Here is a 19,084-nt window from a genome sequence, read left to right as displayed (position 1 = left end):
GTTCTTTTTCTGGGCATAGCTGGTTCAGTTCATTACTGCTCCATTGGAAATGATTTGGTTGATCTCGTTGCTGAGGATGGCCTGGTCCATCAGAACTGGTCATCATATAGTATTGTTGAAGTATATAATGATCTCCTGGTCCTGCTCATTTCACTCAGCATCAGTTCGTGTAAGTCCCTCCAGGCCTTTCTGAAATCATCCTGTTGGTCATTTCTTACAGAACAGTAATATTCCATAATATTCATATACCACAATTTATTCAGCCATTCTCCAACTGATGGACATCCATTCAGTTTCCAGTTTCTAGCCACTACAAAAAGGGCTGCCACAAACATTCGTGCACATACAGGTCCCTTTCCCTTCTTTATAATCTCCTTGGGATATAAGCCCAGTAATAACACTGCTGGATCAAAGGATCCCATATTTTTCAAGCAACCCCCAGGCCATTTGGCTTTAGGAACATTTAATCACCTCAGGAATATAGCTGTTGGAAGAGATATGGTTCAACCTTGAAGAATCTGTGTGTGAAAGGGAGTTGGGGCTGATAATTTTATTCCACTAAACTATTCTTCTAGGAGGACTGGTTTGCTGTCTTAAAAGTCTGGGCTGCTAAGGAGCCTTTCTTAATATCATGAAATAAGAAGGGGGTTGTTAGCTCCCATTACCACGTGAAACCCAATCCCATATCATTTACTCTTCTGTTTATTCTGTACCCCCAAATCCCTACAAATTTACTTGCTTCTTGCTCTTTCCTATTTTTCTCTCTTGGAACTTAGCCCACTTTAATTAGCAATACAATTGCAATAAAACCTTGCCTCTTGACTTGGATATCTAAACTTCCGATTTCTTTGGAAATGTCTGAGTCATCTGCTCAGAATACTATTATTCTGAGGTTCCTCTGAACCTCAACATTTTTATTTGCTCAACTGTCTTTTTCCATTTTTTAATTCTGTCATGTGATTCTTTTTTTTTTTTTAAATATAAAGCCTTTTATTTTCAAAACACATGCATATAGTTTTTAACATTCACCCTTGCAAAACCTTGTGTTCAAAATTCCCCCCCCCCCCTCTTTTCCTCCCACCCCTCGACAGCAAGTTATCCAATAAAATATGTGATTCTTAAAGAGTGGAGAAGGGAGGGTTATTTGGAAATGAAGGTGACATAAAAACCAGAATCAATACCATATCAATTTCTAAAAATGTAATTCAAAGAAATTTCTTTTGCTGACAAAAAAAGAGCAACCGAAATCCTCATTTCCTTGGAAGGAAAGTATGTTGATGAGTAGGAATCAGAGATATAGTGAAAAGAAGTATCCAAACTATCTAAAAGAATGTCTTCAAATACAAACCAATTTAAATTTAGGTAGCTTTATGGGAAATAAGGTAAAATATGGAGTTTGCTTTTCCTGGAATTGAAAAACCATTGTGATTTAATCAGTAAGTTATCTTTCATAGGGCACTGGTTGTTCTCAAAGTAATATCAAATAGTGTCTCCATGTACAGATAAAGACAGAAATTCATGCCAAAACTTTTGTGTCATCATTTAATAATTGCTTATTAGTTCTTTCTTCCCAGGCTCAGATCTGCTGGACGAAAGCCAGATGCCTAAGATTTTAGGACAAGTAAAACTTATGAAGCCTGCAAAGCAAGACAACTAGCTACTAGCTAGCAAAAACATTGGAAAGTCTAAGAAAAATAAAAAACCCAAGAGGATTAATTAGTCCTTCACAGATAGAAAAAATATAAAGAAGGCAACACGAAAATAAACTTTCTGGATTTTAAAAAGTACCTGTTACAAGCCTCTGAAGAAAGGCAATTTATTACTCCCATTTTACATAGAGGCCAAGGCTCCGAGTGGTCCCTACTCAGTGGTGTGCCAGACTTGGAAGGTAGATTTTCTTCTAGATCATTCTCTTGCAGCTTATAGTCTGGCAAGTAACAATTAAAGCCTACTAGTAGTAAAAAGCAATGAGACAGCCTCAGTGTTTAAAGAGCTTATCTTGGTGAGATAAGATTTTAAAAGAAAAGTGTATAAAGTAATAATGCCATAAAGCTGGATATAAGTACTATCTGGATAGCAGATAATAAAGTCTTTTAAGTTTAGGGGCAGAGATTCCTTTCCATCTGGAGTTTGGGATGTGCCCCAGAAGATGGATCTACATAGGGATGGGGTGAAGGAGTCACAGGAGGCAGACAAGAGGCAAGAGAAGCCCAAGGCACCAGACTTCTGAAGGGGAATTTGGGATCTCTGGACTGCATCTTACTAGGAGGTTGTTTTTAGGACTGAAATGCTCAAAATGGTATTTAAGGAAGATCAACTGAAAAACAGGGTGGAGAGGGCGGCCTCAGTCAAGATCACCTGGATTCCAGCCACACGCCTAACCCATCTACAAAAGGACCACTTAACTTTGCAGTGTCCAAGCTGTAGGAATTCAACATTAGTGGAGAGAACTTGAAATCATAGTCCAGGTTCTTCCAGCAGCCCCTTTCCCCATCAAAAATATACCCAAAAAACTTATTCAGGATACAGGGAGACTTAGAAATGGGAGAGCAAGTAAAATGTGTTTTCTCATGATGCAAGGTAATAAAACCTTAAAAGCATGGAGAAAAGTAGACAAGGTAAGATGGGCACTTCAGAAAGGTAAAGTATGGGGGTGGGGGGGGGGGGGGGTGTCAAATAGGATTTCAATATTTCAAGGCACTAATTGGAAGAACAACAGGAAGGAGGAACTTGTCTGTGGAGAACACCTAAGTCTTGGACAGCTGGAGTTTGTTGACAAGTGACTTAACTGGGAATTTGAGACTAACATTTGCATAAACTCTCCTAAGGGGAGATAATATTCTGTTTAGGAACAGAATATTAAATAAGAGTTCTAAGAGAGACCTGAGAACAAGCAAGTTTAAAATGCCCATATTGGGCAGAGTTATAAGTTAAATAGAAAGAAAGCCAGGGAAGTGGAATCTCTTAGAGCTTCAAGGGTTATCATCTTGGGTCCAATTCCACAGAAATGACAAAAAGTGATGGGATAATCTCTAAGGTTAGAAAGGAGAAAAGAAAGATCAGCTATAAGTGGCAGTAGCTGGGGCAAGTGAAGAGGGCATTTCCCATCCAAGTTAAAGCTATTGGTGGAGAGATAGAAAGCTGAGAAGGGGAAGAGACTGAAGAGACTAAAAAACAGCATCCCGAGCGGCAGAAAGGCGAGTCTGAAGCAGAAAAGACAGGGAAGAAAGGATTCAGGGCTCTACAAAGGCAAGTTAAGGCAAATGTCACTCAAGGTTACACCAGAGGTTACACTCAAAATTAAGGGATGGGCAGCCACAGCCACACTCATGGAAGCATGTGCCAAGGATCAGGCCTACCCTTTATATCTTTGCCTGTGTTTGAGTTACTAGGCGGATTATAAAAAGCACCATTAGATTATGAAGAGAAAATTTTTTTTGGGGGGGTGAGGCAATCGGAGTTCAGTGGATTGCCCCAGGTCCCCATGACTCCAGGGCCGGCCAGTACTCCCTCCAGCTGCCCCAATTGTGAAATTTAATGCAGCTTCAGTCAAACCTCGCTAAGTATACTTACTTGCCCAATGTGGTGCTGTTGGAACATGAATAGCTATTCATGTTCCTCTGCACCAACTCATCCCAGTGCACATCATCTCCCACAAAAAGAAAACGCCTTTGAGAACAAGGATTGGTTTGTTGGGTCTCTGTGCACCTAGCCATGTCCAGCACAGAGAAGGTGCTTAATAAATGCTTAGTTATTGTTTTGAGAAACTAGGTACGATTAAATACAATGGCACTTCTCTCCAATTCCCCCATTTGGGCCAATAGGGGAAAACTCAAAGAGAATTAATTTGACACCCAATTCAAAAGCAGATTTTCCAAGGTTCTCAGTTTTTAGACATAAAGGCACTGCTGTGACCTTCTAGAGTATTTTTCCCTTATGGCTCTGTTTTTTTTTCTCTATCCCTTCAGGAAATATGAAGATGTCATGGGCACAGCCGTATCAGTTTTTCTATGAAATATCAGATTTCAAAATACAGGCAAAGATAGACTTCAACATTTTCCCTCACAAAACCTTGTGTTCCAGATTTTCTCTCCCTTCCCTCCTCCCCTAGACAGCAAATAATCCGATCTAGGTTAAACACGGGCAATTCTTCTAAACATATTTCTATATCTATCATACTGAGCAAGAAAAAAAAAAACAATAGGAAATGATGGGAATTATAGACAGAAGAGCTTTAATTGCCTATTATGTAAAACAGGAGATAAAAAAAAGTTTTTACTATCATTTTCAAGACACACGTTTGCTTTAATCTTATAAATTTAGAATTATTGGCAAGGCCTAGTAGTAATTTTAGAGAGCTAGCTCTGTGATAGGAAGTAACACTTTATCTCATACTGTAAGATAGATAGGAATAGCATACAACATGGCTAATGATTTCTAGACAATGGATAACCGACCATAAAAACATTTCCAGACAGAATTACAAAATTTTTCTATTTGGAAAGAAATATACATTCTAAAGATGAACACATACACATTCTACAATTGCCTGATTAATAATGCTTTTTGAAGCTAAGTTATAAGTTTTATAAAGATTCTTTTTTTGTTTTCCACTTTCAAAAAGGGATGCAAAGTCTTATAAACTGCATTCTCTGATTTTCTTATCCGCCTGCTTCAAGGAAACCCATGTGTTTAACATGCCTCCTCGAAGTTTAGCCCATACCAAATGGTTATTTAATCCAAATATCTGGGCTGCAAACTGAGCTGCTCCTTCAGGTGAAAGTATAGTCGAACAGCCAAGACCTGTAGGGAAAGAAATGTCAAGGAATTGAGCATATATAGATCTTTAAGAAAACTTTTTTTTTTTTTTTTACTTTGTAGAACTCTAACCTACATTTCCTGTCAGCCATATTATTAAACAGAAATAAAATAACCAAGTATCACACAACCTACCATCTTTCTCAATGGCAGCAGAGATAGGAGAACTATCTGCTTTAATCTAAAGGGCAGGTACAAAGAGTCTTACCTTTGGCCTGCTGTGCTCTTTTAAGATCAGCCAAATATCTTATTAACTAGGAAAACCCAACCACAACCAAAGTTGGAAGAGAATCTGTATAGATCGTTTGCTTCAGCTATCAGAAAGGATGGCCATTTAGGAATGGACTGGGTTAAATGACCCAATGCTCCTCCTAACTCTGAGATTCTGTGGACCTCTTAGACTTTCCAGAAAAAAACCCAACAGCTTGTGAGCCTTTCCTGGGCTGGGGAACTCAAGATCTCTCAAGATGTCAAGTAAATGACATCATTATATAGTCTGCTTGCCAAACCAACTATAACATATTCATACCACATAACTAATTTTCACAGATTGAGTTGATTTTAAATAATTTTTGATGTCACCAATAAATGAATGAGTGACATGATGACAGGGCATGGTTAACATAATAACAAAATATGCCTTTAAAACTAAAAGTTACTATTATAACTTTATTCATAATATATTATGAAGAACAGTGTACTTACCACTAGGCATTCGAAGTGAGGACCATACATCCTGGGCTCCCCAATCAGGTGTAAGGGGAGGACAGTTGACTACTGGATATGCTGTATTACCAGACATTACTGGCCCCAAACCATTGCTTCTGCCAGCTACTGCCACAAACACAGTAGGAATACCATCTCCTGGATTAAATAAGAACACATTACAGACTGAAAAACTTCACAAAACCCTACCCACTGCAAAGTAACAAAACCTAAATGCTGAGCTTTTACTATATTACATAAAGCAAATCTGGGCTATTTTTAATATTATGGGAAATGGGGCATCTAAAAAAGTTCGAGACTTCTGAGTAATTCTTTTTTTTTTTTTTTAATTTAATAGCCTTTTATTTACAGGATTTATACATGGGTAACTTTACCTTCTGAGTAATTCTTAATAATGTTAGTATTTTAATAGAAGAGGTCAGTGGTACTCCCGAATGCCAAAGAGACTCATGATGGTTGTTGGGCTCAAGATTTCAGTGGCTTTGAAGAGGGATGTTCCTAGCCAGTGAAAATTAACTTTCTGGTTAACAATGAGAATGTTGGAGCTGGACCTATTTTAATGAACTTTGATCATGTCATTTACTTCTAAATTACCTAGTCTTGGGCAATCTACTTAAAGAATTTATCTCACCCAAGTAAAGGCTGGATGGGTTCTGACTTCTGAGAGTTAATTCAAGATCATTATCAGTAATGTACTTCAATAAACCAACTATTAAAAAATGGATCTCTCAAAATTATTGATTAATAATTGTTTCTCTCAGAATCATGGAGTTTACCAATTATGAGTCCTACTGGGGTTCACAGTTGTTTCCACAGTTTAAGGAAATGCTACACTTCAATCCAAATGTATACAGAGAGAAAGACTAAGTATGTAAAATGCTAATGTCAGGTTCTTTCTTGAAAGAAACTTTAATAACTGTCTTAGTGTCAAAATAATCAGGAACCCTTGATATTATTTACGGGTCTAACTTCTTAAGTTTTTCTGTACCTAACCACTCTCTAATAAAACTCTTAACTTCCTTTGCTTCTTATAAGTGCCCAGAAGGAATATATCCCTTCCACATTTTCTAGAAGAAATCACTGCTCCTGATGATCTCATATAGGTTCCACTTTGCAGGAGACAATTAAAATAATGGAAACATTAACCCTTAAGGAGATGTTTAAGGACTCCCTTCATAAATTATGTATCCCACCTCTCTTTACCCTTTACATCTTATTTGAAAAGAAAAAAAAAAACAAAAAAAACCCCACCAAACTCGTGTGGATGTTTAGAATAAGATCATAAGATAGGACAAAGAATATGGCCATTTTCTATACTTAATCAATAAATCATTTTTATTTCTCCCCCTTACATATGCTTTCTTCTCTACATCCACTTTCACTCTGGTCCTTTAATTTACCTTCCATAAATAAGGAACACCTTAAATTTAATCCGATAAAGCCATTAAATTCCCTCTTAAACTTTGTCCCCATTGGAACAAAACAATAAAACTCTTTATTATTGGTAGAAAACACAATTTTGTGTCAAAGTGATGAATGATACCCAAACTACTCTAATTTCTGTTGTTTTGTCTAATAAATTATTTGAAGTTTACCTTCATACTCTGCTTTAATCTTTAGAGTTTCATCTGGGCCTTTATGGGCAGATGTGACTCGAAGTTCACAGGGAATGCCATAGTTTCCACAAGCTTTCTTAATTTTTTCACAATGACCCAGGTCAGAAGTTGAGCCCATCAATACCACAACTCTGCATGGACTTTGCACTTTATGAAGCAACTAAAAAAAAAAACAAAAAAACAAATGTGAGAACATGATTAAAATATAATAAGAATGAAATAATTATTAAATTTTTCATCTTTTGGCAGTCCATTTTTAAGGTTAAGAAGCAAATGCCAAAAAAGTTATCTAAAATATATTTATGCGAACAGGGCCAAGAGATCATTATATATTTCAACAACAACACTATATGATGACCAGTTCTGATGGATCTGGCCATCCTCAGCAATGAGATGAACCAAATCAGTTCCAATGGAGCAGTAATGAACTGAACCAGCTACGCCCAGTGAAAGAATTCTGGGAAGATGACTAAAAACCATTACATTAAATTCCCAATCCCTATATTTTTGCCCACCTGCATTTTTGGCTAATTGTACAATATTTCAGAGTCTGATTCTTTTTGTACAGCAAAATAACAGTTTGGTATGTATACTTATTTTGTATCTAATTTATATTTAGATTATATAGGGCCAGAAAGTTTGTCCCCTAGGGGGGATTGGGATGCTGTTAATGGTGTTTTCATCCTCTTGATTTAGAATGAATTCATTTATCCTTGGGAATTTATTGATACAAACATAAAGTGGACCACCTATATGTTTATATATAATTTAATATATTTAACACCTACTGGTCATCCTGCCATCTGGGAGAGGGAGGGAAAAATTGGAACAAGAGGTTTGGCAATTGTCAATGCTGTAAAGTTACCCATACATATAACCTGTAAATAAAAGGCTATTAAAAAAAAATAGATTTATGCAAAAAAGCAATTTCCAGGATAAATCTCAGGATCATGAGAAATTTGAACCAATCTATAGTTTCTATACTGTTACCACTGTAAAATGAAAACTGACCATAACAACGAACTGAGATACTTTTGAGATCTTGAGTCAAATATCAAGCTATATTTGGCATATTATACATCCCAAGGCATGGAAACATATCAAGATATTGGAAAATATATCAACATATGCATGATATTCTTATGGGGAGAGTCACAGATTGCTTATATAGAAAGTGGGTCAAACTTTAGGATGTTCTCCCCTCAAAGCTTCTCAAAATTCTCAAAAGAGAATGTATAAGTTTCTTAAAAAAAAAAAAAAAAAAGTTAAAAAAGAAAACAGAAAAGCATAACTTATGGCCTATTGTATAAAATAATTACCTCCACTCTTTCTGCAACCCATTCAAAGTTTCTCTTCACCATCTGGAGGCCTTCAGGAGTCACTTCTTTAAGGTCCCGGTATGACTAAAAATACAGAGCCAGAAATTTTAGAATCATTTTCTCCATGAAAAGTTTCCCAAACTTTCCACAAGGCACTACTTGGCCAGAAATGAGCTGTTTTTATTTGAGTTTTAAAATTTCCATCCAAAGTTCTGTCAATGAATAACAGTAACTAGACTTATGAGAAAAGAAGACAGGTAAGGGGAATGTAATAAGCATCACTTATGTACCAGATGAAACCTAAAACCATAATCTAACTAGAAATTTTAACCAAATTATACTTTTGGTCTTGTTTTTCCATTTCTATTATTTGCCTACTGATGCAATATAAAAAAAAATAGATAATCCAAACCATTACCTGCTTGTCTTTCTGCTGGGTTCTATCACCAGATGGCCAGAGTCTCCAAGAATCATTATCGATAACATCCGCAAGAACAATTTCTTTTGTAGTCACATCAACACCAAATTCAATCTATAGAAATAAGAGAAACCCATCTAGAACTCTAAAGACACTTATTACTTGTAAATTTTTATTTAAAGTTCTCCATTTGTCTGTACCTTCATGTCAACCAATGTACAGTTCTGAGGTAACCAGGATTTTTCCAGTATTTCAAAAATAGCCTGTGTGGAATGACTCATGATATCCACTTCAGTCTGACCTATGTTCAGTCCAGCAAAACACCATTTTGCAGCAATAACCTGTTCTTCAGACCACTGAGGATCATTGTTGGCATCATCCTGGGAATAAAGAACAAATCTATGAAGGATTTAAATCAGGATTTTTCTGAAATCTTAATAAAAGCTGATATTTTGTTTAAGGTTCTCTTTTACTAAATTCTTAAATGTATATGAAAGTAAATCATAATATGGAAACAATTTATTTTACCCTTTGCAAGAGTATCTTTTTATAAAAAGCAAATTTACATTTTTCTACTTCTTTGTTTTTACTTTTTAATGCTGCTTTCCATAGGAAATGAAAAGCAAAGCAGTTAGGCTTAAAGAATGAATAGCCAATTAGTACCCATATGAAATAATTTACTAATATTTGGCTTAGACAGTAACTTTATTATATTACACCCCCACTCCCAAAACCCCTTAATTTATTTAATATTTTTCAAATCAAAAATTTTTTTTATTTGTTTTTTAAATTTTTGAGTTCTAGTTCTCTCTTATCCCCACCCGTAATTAAGAAGCCACATGTGAAGTTATGCACAACAAAAAACCTTTTCAGTGAGGCAGTGTGATCACACAGCTAGTGTTAGGTGTCTGAGACCAGGTTTGAACTCAGATACCCTATCCAATTGTCCCTTCTAGCTGCCCTCCTATATTCCTACTGTGAGCATCACTTTTTCATTACATCAGTCAGTCAACATTTATTAAGCAATTACCATTATGCTCACAGCCTAAGGATAGAGACAAAGGGCAAATAGCTATGCATTAGGAGCAGGATAAATTGGCAATTATCACCTGAGGGAAGGCCCTAGAATTATGGGGGATTGGGGAAAGTGTCATGTGGACAAGGTGGGCTTTTAGCTAGAACTAGAGATCAGGGAAGCCCTAAGGCCCAAATTAGGAGGTTGTGACACAGCCTGCAGATTCCCTGGCGTTGGGAGATGGTCAATCTTGCTCAAGGACTGACTCCTCGGCCCATCCTACACTTCTCTACCAAGAAGCTTCCTTGGCCCCTTACTACAAATGCCCCATGGGCCAAGATCCTCAGCATGGCATTAAGAATGACACTGGCTCCGGCTATTCTTTCCCACTCTCCCTCAGAAATGCCTAACTTCAGCATTTCTCCTCTGGCTCCTCCATCTGCACAGACCTCCTGTCTACTTCTCTAGGCCTCTGCTGGTTGCCTCCAGCCCCAAATAAAGTCTTTCCTGAGCTTGGCTTCCAGGGTTCCCCAATTTAAAAATAAATTGAGTCTTTATTTTCCTGTTTTACGAGTTGTTTTCTATCCTGTGACCAACAACTATGCTCTTAGGAAGAGACTGCTTAACTGTTCCAAGAGCCTCTGAGAGTGCCTTGCACAGGTCGGGGTTAGTAAAGGATTTGTTAAATGGCTTCAGTTGTTACTTTTGCCTGTAACACACCTCCAGGCTAGGCCAATGCATTCAGGCTAATGAGCCAAATTTTCAAAAGATGCCATTTACCTGACCCTTTTTTGATATTAAGAAATTCACAAAATCTAGACAACTACAAAGAGATGTCAAATTAAGAATATTAAAAAGTATGAAGGCTCCTGGAAATGAATCAAGAGAAATACCATCAACAATTTTACAGACTGTGCATTAACTTAAGTACAGAATTCCCTTTCTCTTCATGATAGCCTTATTTCTAATAACATCTCAGAAAATGGACATCAAGTGGTTATGATATTTTAAAAGTTATAGAAATTGTTGCCTGTCCTTTGTTCTTATTGAGTACCATGATGACATGCAAACACAAGGGACCTAGATGTAAGTGGGGGAGGGCTGGGGAAGCCGTCACTTTCCCCTCTGGGAGCCATTGGGGTCCAGGGGCCACATACAGATCAGGACACCTGGAGATGGTGCTGAACTCAATGGGAGATGTTGGCCTTTTTAAGCAAAGCTCTTTAAATATGATATTCTAAGTAAAGAGCTATTAGAGCTCCTTTCAAAACCCAACAATTAAAAGGGAATACCAAGCCATTGTAGTGGGAGAGAGAATCTCAGCTAAGTGATCAATTAGACCCTTGACATCCTAACAAACTCCGCACTCCTTGTACTTCGCCTCTGCTTTCAGCTGTACTAAGCCTGGTTCTTGTTGAACAATTACAAGGCTCAGGGAGTCTAAGATTTGGAGACTGTTTACACAAGACCTGAGATTATGTGGCAGTCCAGCCATTTGTGGCATTCCTGCTTAAAAACCTTATCCTTGAGATAGGAACTTAGGAAGGTGCACTTCACTTACAAGCTGTTTCCCTCACTTTGAAATTAAACTTCTGTTTGATTCCTGACTTTTCCTGTCTCTGGCCTGCTCTGTTTGGCTCCGGTTATCCACAGGTTAGAGGCTGGTTTGGTCCAAATGACAAAGTCTAACAACATAAGGGCTAAAATAAAAGGGAAAGGAAAATTTTAATAGAATACGTGATTCCTAGGATATCAATATTATTTGTTTAAAACAGGTAATAGAAAAGTAGTTTTCTTTCTTTCTTTTGGCTGTAGCCAAATAGTCCAACTAATGATAGACATTAACTATTTTAAATGAAATATTTACTTTATTTAAGATCATTCAAATCAAGTTTGCTTAAAATCTGTATTAAAAAAAAAAATCAACTCATTACCAATATTCATAGTATAATGTACTGTGACTACCTCCAAAACAAATTGACTTAAAATTCTCCTTAAAGCAAGACTAAAATTGCAATTGTTTATTGAAATAATCTTTTTCAACTTGGCAAATAAAATAATAATTACCTTGAAAAACAATTCCACTTTAGGAGGGTAGAATTTGTATCCTTCTTTGACACCAGGATTTCTTTTGAGGAAAGAACCAGTTGCAATTCTTCTACAAACCCATTCAATTGGAATCATTTCACACTGAGGTGCAATGAAAGCTGTGTCACCACATTTTTTGGTGAAAGCAGTTTTGATACCTAGGAACAAAGAAGTAAATAGTTTTAGAATTCTAGTTATTAATCCAAAGAATAATTCAAACCAAAACCACAATTGTGGAATAAAGCTCCACAATTAAGCTACACCAATGTTTTATAAACTTTTAATGACTTCTTTATCATAGTCTCTTTCCAATAAATGCTACAGTTCACCCTTCCCTAACAACCACCAAAATGGTAAAGCCTAAAAGATAGATCTACCGTGCCTGACAGCCTATACCTACAACTGTAGGGTGCTACAATTATAGTTAACATCTTCGCTACTAAAAATGGAGAATTCTATCTTTAGACTTCTGGAATCAAGATTCTACCAACAATATGTGAAATGAGTGAGAAAAATAGTGGGTGACCAAACTGTAGTGGAAATAGGACTTGTTTTAAACTCAGGAAGACGAGCTCATCATGTCTAACCTCTGACAAATAATGGCTGTGTGGTTCTGGGTGAGTCACTTAAATTTGTTAAAACTTTAGGAAACTAAGACACTATGAGATATTCCCTAAAATGTGATCACAAGAAAGCTATGCCCTCAAAGACTTCCATAAAATCATTATTTGTAATTTTTATGAATCCCTCAAGCATCTAACAATAGGAGAATGATTAAATACTATCCCAGTATATTAGTGTAATAGAATATTATAATGCAATTAAGATCATCAAGTATGAAAAATATTAAGAATTCTAGGAAATCCTTTATGAAATGCAGGAGGATATTGATTAATATGAGTTCGAATAATGCCAAATTCAAGTTAATGGAAATATAAAATATTAGGTCTCATTTAATTCAATCCAAAATTCAATTAAGGAATTATGTCAGAGGTAACCAAGGATTTTATAACACACTGCTAATTAGTCAGCCTATATCTGCCTAGTACTGCGTACAGATGTGGATGTGATGTACAACAGCAGTTGTTAACAAAATAACAATGTCATGTAATTGAACAACATAAACATAATAAAATAGAATGAGATACTGAAATGTCTCAATCTGGAGTACAGAATATTATAAAAAGACACAGGGGGAATGAAAATGGCACAAAGTGTATCAATTCTAGGCTGAGAAATGTCACAGAACAGAAATGCAGATCTTTTCAGATGCATGGACTGAAGACTGCAATCCAAAACCCAATATGAGTATGGAAAGCATGATGTTGTCAGGATTTGCTGTAAAAGAAATCTGGGGGCAGTCAGTAAACATTCAGTACCTCTCATGCGCCTGGTGCTCTACTAAATGCTGGGGATACAGAGAAAAGTCTAATTCAGTTGCTAGCCTCAAGATGCTCACAATGTAATAGGGGGGAAGACAACACATAGAAGCTCAAAAGGGAGGATGTAGGGTGGAGGCTGTCCAGGAATGGGGGAAGAGAAATCCTACAGCAGAGAGGGAGATGATCTTAGATTTTAGAGTTGATTTCATCTTGAATAATGATAAGCTTTGAAGATCACAAAATCTAGGAAAGCAGGGGAGTAGGAAATGAGTACGAATCCCCAGAGATCCCCTCCTCACAGGATGGAGGATCAGGGAGGAGCTCTCTGTGGAGAGAGGGCCAGAGGAGGAGTGAGTTTCAGATTTGGTTTCCACCTTCAGAATATCGAAAACAGACCTTAATTTGCAGTACTAGTTTCTATCATACAATTAAATCTAGATAAGTTATTTGATTTGGGAATAGTTTATCATCTAATCCTTGAAATAATCTCACCTTCCTTTGTTTGATAAGATCTCTAGATAGGTAGTGGTAAACCATGATAATGTTATAAATACAAATCTGTTTATTTAGTCTTTTACAGTCTTTCTTGCTATCCTCATAGAGAAGCAGACATGTACTTTAGCTGAGAGCAATCTTAGGTGCATTCAGAACCAGCTGAATGCCTAGGTCTCAAAGGAAAGAATACTAGAGGGCTTCCTCAATTAGATCCTGGGTCACTAGAGAGATTAACATAATTATCCACAAAGTGGGGAGGAGAGGGAGAAAGGAAAGAGAGAAGAAGGGAATAAATGAAGAAACACATTAAAGGGGAAAAAGGCATTTACCTGCTTCCTGTAACAACTTGAAAATACAGCTGGTAATCTTGTTTGAGATAGCAGCTTTTCCTTCCAGATGATTTTTTCTAGCGGCGTTGCCCGCGGTGATCTGGTCTTTAGACTGCAAGAGGACTTTGCCAGGATTATCCAACAATTCATAGACTTCTTTTGTTTTACCCTCATAGAGCTTTTTACCAATCTTTATCACTGGGGAAATAAAATAAAAACATCTAAGGATATCTGAAAACATTAAGAAGGAAAGTTTCCTAAAATTTTGGTAATCAGATAAACACATTAATGTTTTTGAACACGCATGATGTGTTACAAAGTTAAAAATACAATAAGGAATTTTTAAAAATAGCAAGATATAAGAACAAAACTATTTCAATTAATTTGCAGTAGCTTATGTGAAGAAATTTATTTGAACATCTTAAAGGATACATGACACCTATTCCCTGTTTTTAAGGCTGATCAGAATTCCTCTATGCCATAGTAGATTGTTTTTAAACCCATCACCGAAAAATCAATTTTCTTAGAAATAAGCATCCCCATATTCAGACTGGTTTGTACATTGCAGAAAAAATGTTGTTTTCTGGGTCAATATTTAAAATCTTTCCGTATTGGTAAGATCTGCTAGACTTTGTTCTTATGTGGATTATGTTGCTTAAATTATTTAATTTACAACCACAGAAAAAAATAACAAATATCTACACAAATTCTGAACTCTAGAGATAGTGACAAGGCAATAAATATAAAAATGTGGTCTAGAACAACCAAAAACTTAGTTTAACACAGCCACTGGAAGAGAACAGAATTGGTATGAAACTGGCAGAAATATGGAAGGAATGAATTTATATACAGAACCAGTCAACTCCTGATTAACTATTTATTAATTTCCCCATTCATCAGGAAAATTCATTCCAGATAAATACTTGAACTGAGCAGTAGCTTTCAAGCATATGATTTCTCATCACATGATCTATAGTGGTAATCACTTGTTGCTTTTTACAGGGCTCCAAATTTTAAAAAGATGCCGACCTCTCTCCTGCTGATTATTCTTTATTTTTCACTTCAAATACTTACCAACTCCTGGAAATTTTCTCCAAGGCAAAAATCGTTTACAATAACCATTTGTAGGCTTGATTTATTTCTGTAATGTGTTCCCATTTAGACCACTGACCTCAAGAGCCGTTTTAAATATACAAATGCAAATTACATGATTAAATTCAGAAGTGCATTATCTTCCTATCCAATTCATCTACAGAAATCAATTTGGCTTGGATTTTTTTTCTTCCTGTTATTAGATCTGGAAGGGTTTCTATTTAAAATAATTTTTTTTGGTAACCCAAAGCATCTCTATAAAAAACAAATTTTTATTGATGTCTTCTATTTTTTTTCCTATAGTTTGACCCAGTTTCCTTCCTTCTCCTATAAAACAGTAGTTTAAAAAATTAAAGGAAAAAAAAATCAGCATAACATTATATATAAAAAGCAAAACAAAAATGCTGGAAACATGTATATCAGGTAAAAAAAACCTCTCCAAAGAGGTGGGGCTCGACATATCCATTTTTAGGCCATTCTAGTCCAAAAACCCTAAGGACTGAGGGTGTGTTTATTTGTTAACGAGATGCTGATGATTAAAGGTGGTTTTAGTTATCTGTTCCAAACAGTACAATAGGAACCAATGGATATGGATCTCTGCCAAGGGCACAGATTAAAATAGGATTTTTTCATAACCAATGTAAAGTTTAATAACCAAAACCTCCCCCACATACCTGACTGAAATTTAAATAGTTTGCTCCCTTCTCCTCATCTTAACTTGATTATCTAGCATTTTCATGTTCACACAATTCAATGTGAATGGGATTATTGGAGTCATAGGGAGATGATCCTTACTGTAAAATCAATTTCTTTTCTCAGTTCTCTTCCTACTCTGTACCCAATTCTCAAAACCAAAGCACATACTGTGCTAAGTGTTGGGGATGCAAATGAGGAGGGCTCTAACCCATCAGTCCTCTGATCAGAGGGGAGAGATAACTGAGGGAATTCAAGTATTAGGTATTAAAAATGAAGTCAATCATAATAAAGAAGTCTAGATTTAAGCTCATCCTGGTTAAAACATGACAGTGGAAACCAATAGAGCTACTGAATGAAAACAAACAACCTCCTTTAAGAATTTCGAGGAACTTGGATCACAAAGATCCACAGGGAGCACAGGTGGGGTATGAAAGGTCACAAAACCAAAGTGGATCCTGAGAAGGACATGATCAAGTGAAAGATAAGCCATGCTCAAACAGAAAGTAAGAAGTTGCAGAGTGAAATTAAGAGGATGAGGCTTACTCTCTGGCTCTATCTATCCAGTCAAGGACAGAAGAATAAGAACAGAGCAATATCATAGTTCGAATCCAGCCTCAGTCACTTCCAGAGGACACCCAGCAAGTCACTTAACCTTATTCAACTCATTTCCCAAACTGTAAAAGAGATAATAATAGTGCTTATTTCTTCGGGCTGTTGCAATGATCAAGAGTGCTTTGAACATAGCAGATACTTGATGAATGCTTGCTCTCTCCTCATTTGAAAGAAGAAATAGGGTGAGAAATTAAATAATAGTCCATGGATTCTGCAGCTACTAAGTGACTGAGGCAGATGTGGAACATTGCGTGTAGCACTTTTGACAATTCTTCACTGAGCAGCCAATGAATATTTTGGTTCACTTCTGGAAGTTATACTTCTTCCTGGAAACTTTTAAGACGATGTATTGCAAAGGTTAATAATTATTCCTATTAGTATAATGATTTCTATACTTTGCAAGTACTTTCCTGAGAACAATTCTGTAAGTAGATGGATGTTTCAAGCTTTACTTGAGAAATGACTAGTCTAAAGTCACACATCTACAGCCTTAGGTTTTCCAACTTTTAAGTACATACCCTAGGATTAGTCTGTCTGGGCACCTTGTCTCAGTTTTTCCAGGTTCCAATTTATCTTGTGGAGAATTTGATTCTTGAGGTTTTAGACTTATGCAACTGACAATCCTCTCTAAATAAACTAAGGCAACACCACATAGGGTGCTACACAAGCAAACAGATCCAAGTTACCAAAATGAATTAACCCTATCACTCCTTTTTGGTAGTAATGCACCAAGGGATGCGAAGTATATGAGGGTTAAGAGGGAAAAAAAAAACCCCCACTAAGATTAAACTGAGGCAGATTCTTCAATTTATATTGTTCTTTAATCTATATATAAATTCTTTTCCCAGTCTTACAAATATTCTTTAAAGCCAATATAAAAAATTGACTTTTCCCAAGACTTGGCAAGAATTCTTTCCCTGATGAGATTTAAAAAAAATATTTAATCTATTTTCCCCTGTCTCTGGATTTTGCTTTATGCATTTAAAGACATTATTCTGAAAAGGAGTCCACAGGCTCTGTTCTTCAGCTCCTGAGTCACTAAAGAAACCCAGATGTAGATCACAGCGTAGCATCTTAAACTAAATTGTTTTTCGGAACCTTACCCGAAGCCAGGTAACTGAATGTGCGGGTAGCAAAATTATGATTTATTATCAATAAATGTTTGGTTTTCATACCTATTTTATATACAGATAATATATATTTTATATATAAACACACATATCTCCAGGATCACGTAAAAAGTTCTTGGGAAAAAGAGGGGGCGAGTAGAAAAAGTTTAAGCAGCTCCGGACTCCGGCCTAGTTCCTACCCCAAACTTGGAGGAAGATACAATGTATCGAGTTTCTAGGTTGACTCATGGTTGAAAACAACCGACTAGGCATGGCCTTGGTAAACCACGGATCCCCTCTCGTTACTGAGCAGTGTCCCTGAGAGCAGAGAGCCCCCTCTGCCCCGGTCAGAAGCCAAGGAGTTTCCCGTTGGAGTCGGGGTCCGGGGGTCGGCGCTCGGCACCCGTCCCAACCCTCCCCAAAGGGGGAGTGCAGCAACACGACTCTCTTAGCGTCCCCGGAGGGCTTAGAGGTGGGGTTTCGAACTTGGGAGACCTCGGACGGACTGATGGGAAACAAGCTCGGAAACATCCCGGCTGTAAAGGGGCACAAAGCTCTGGGTCGGGCGGAGAGTCGGGCTCCCGCCGCCGTCCTAGCTGCCTCCCCTCCCCCCGCCGTGGTCTCTGCACGCCGTCTCCCCGCGAAGCGGCCCGGTTAGAGCCACGGCCAGCAGTCCGCGCGCACCGCAGGCGCGGGGGGCATCCGCCCCCCCCCCCCCCAAAGGCGTCGGGGGCGGGGAGGGGAGGGGGAGCTCGGTCTCCCCCGTCTCTGGGTCAGACCACGTGCCAGCCGCGCGGGCGCCATCACTCCTCCCCCCACGCCTTCCCCGCCCGAGTGCAGCGCGCTCTCCTCCTCCGCTGGGTCTGACCAGAGGCGGACACCGCCCCAGCGGGGGTCACTCACCTTCGGCCGTCGCCATTTCTGTAGTGAAGGCGCTGGCTAACGGGAGGCCGGCAGGAACCTGGGGAGAGGATGAAAGGCGAGGTTAGGGACAGCGGTCAGCTTGGCTCACGGGGTGCTTGGCTCGCGGGGTGCTTGGCTTACGGGGTGGGCGGGCCCAGCAGCGGCGGAAGCTCCGCCTCGGCCTCCACGTGCTCGCTCTCCCGCCAACCCGAACGCGATGGCTCGGACCAGAAAGAGGCGAGCCCCGCCCCGGAGAGAGAGAGGGGCCGAAAGATCGCCGGCAGCTTCCCGCCGCGCACGCGCAGGAGCGAGAACCTGCCCCTCGACCCCCCCCTGGCGCCCCCTCCCTCCTTCACGTCCGTCACTACGTAGTGTCGCTTTTCCGGAAAAGGAAAGTGCCAGCTCCTCCACTAGCGCCACTCGCGCGCCCCCTCCCACTCCGCCAGCCCACGGGTCAGGGGAAGTT

General features: G+C 38.2%; 1 protein-coding gene across 1 annotated transcript; it reads right to left on the bottom strand.

Annotated features, from left to right (window-relative positions):
• Positions 1-4,213: 4,213 nt before the first annotated feature.
• PAICS (phosphoribosylaminoimidazole carboxylase and phosphoribosylaminoimidazolesuccinocarboxamide synthase) lies at positions 4,214-18,767 on the bottom strand. The gene is made up of 9 exons (XM_031943271.1): positions 18,619-18,767; positions 14,207-14,404; positions 11,980-12,158; positions 9,098-9,277; positions 8,898-9,011; positions 8,480-8,563; positions 7,140-7,320; positions 5,524-5,682; positions 4,214-4,803 (listed from the first exon to the last, which is right to left on the bottom strand). The coding sequence occupies exons 1-9, from the start codon at positions 18,632-18,634 to the stop codon at positions 4,637-4,639; spliced, it is 1,278 nt and encodes a 425-aa protein (XP_031799131.1). The 5' UTR covers positions 18,635-18,767; the 3' UTR covers positions 4,214-4,636.
• Between the last annotated feature and the right edge of the window lie 317 nt (positions 18,768-19,084).

This window comes from Sarcophilus harrisii, chromosome 6 (assembly GCF_902635505.1).
Source record: "Sarcophilus harrisii chromosome 6, mSarHar1.11, whole genome shotgun sequence".
Taxonomy (NCBI): domain Eukaryota; kingdom Metazoa; phylum Chordata; class Mammalia; order Dasyuromorphia; family Dasyuridae; genus Sarcophilus; species Sarcophilus harrisii.
Note: the sequence above shows the minus strand (reverse complement) of the source record. Positions and strands in the feature narration are given on the sequence as shown.

What these genes read in the sequence shown, in the direction of transcription:
- PAICS (XM_031943271.1), bottom strand. An exon ending in GTACATTGGTTGACATGAAG is followed by an intron (nt 9,012 to 9,097) that starts GTACAGACAAAT and finishes TTATTTCTATAG; the next exon opens with ATTGAATTTGGTGTTGATGT. An exon ending in CCCAGCAGAAAGACAAGCAG is followed by an intron (nt 8,564 to 8,897) that starts GTAATGGTTTGG and finishes CTGTATTTTTAG; the next exon opens with TCATACCGGGACCTTAAAGA.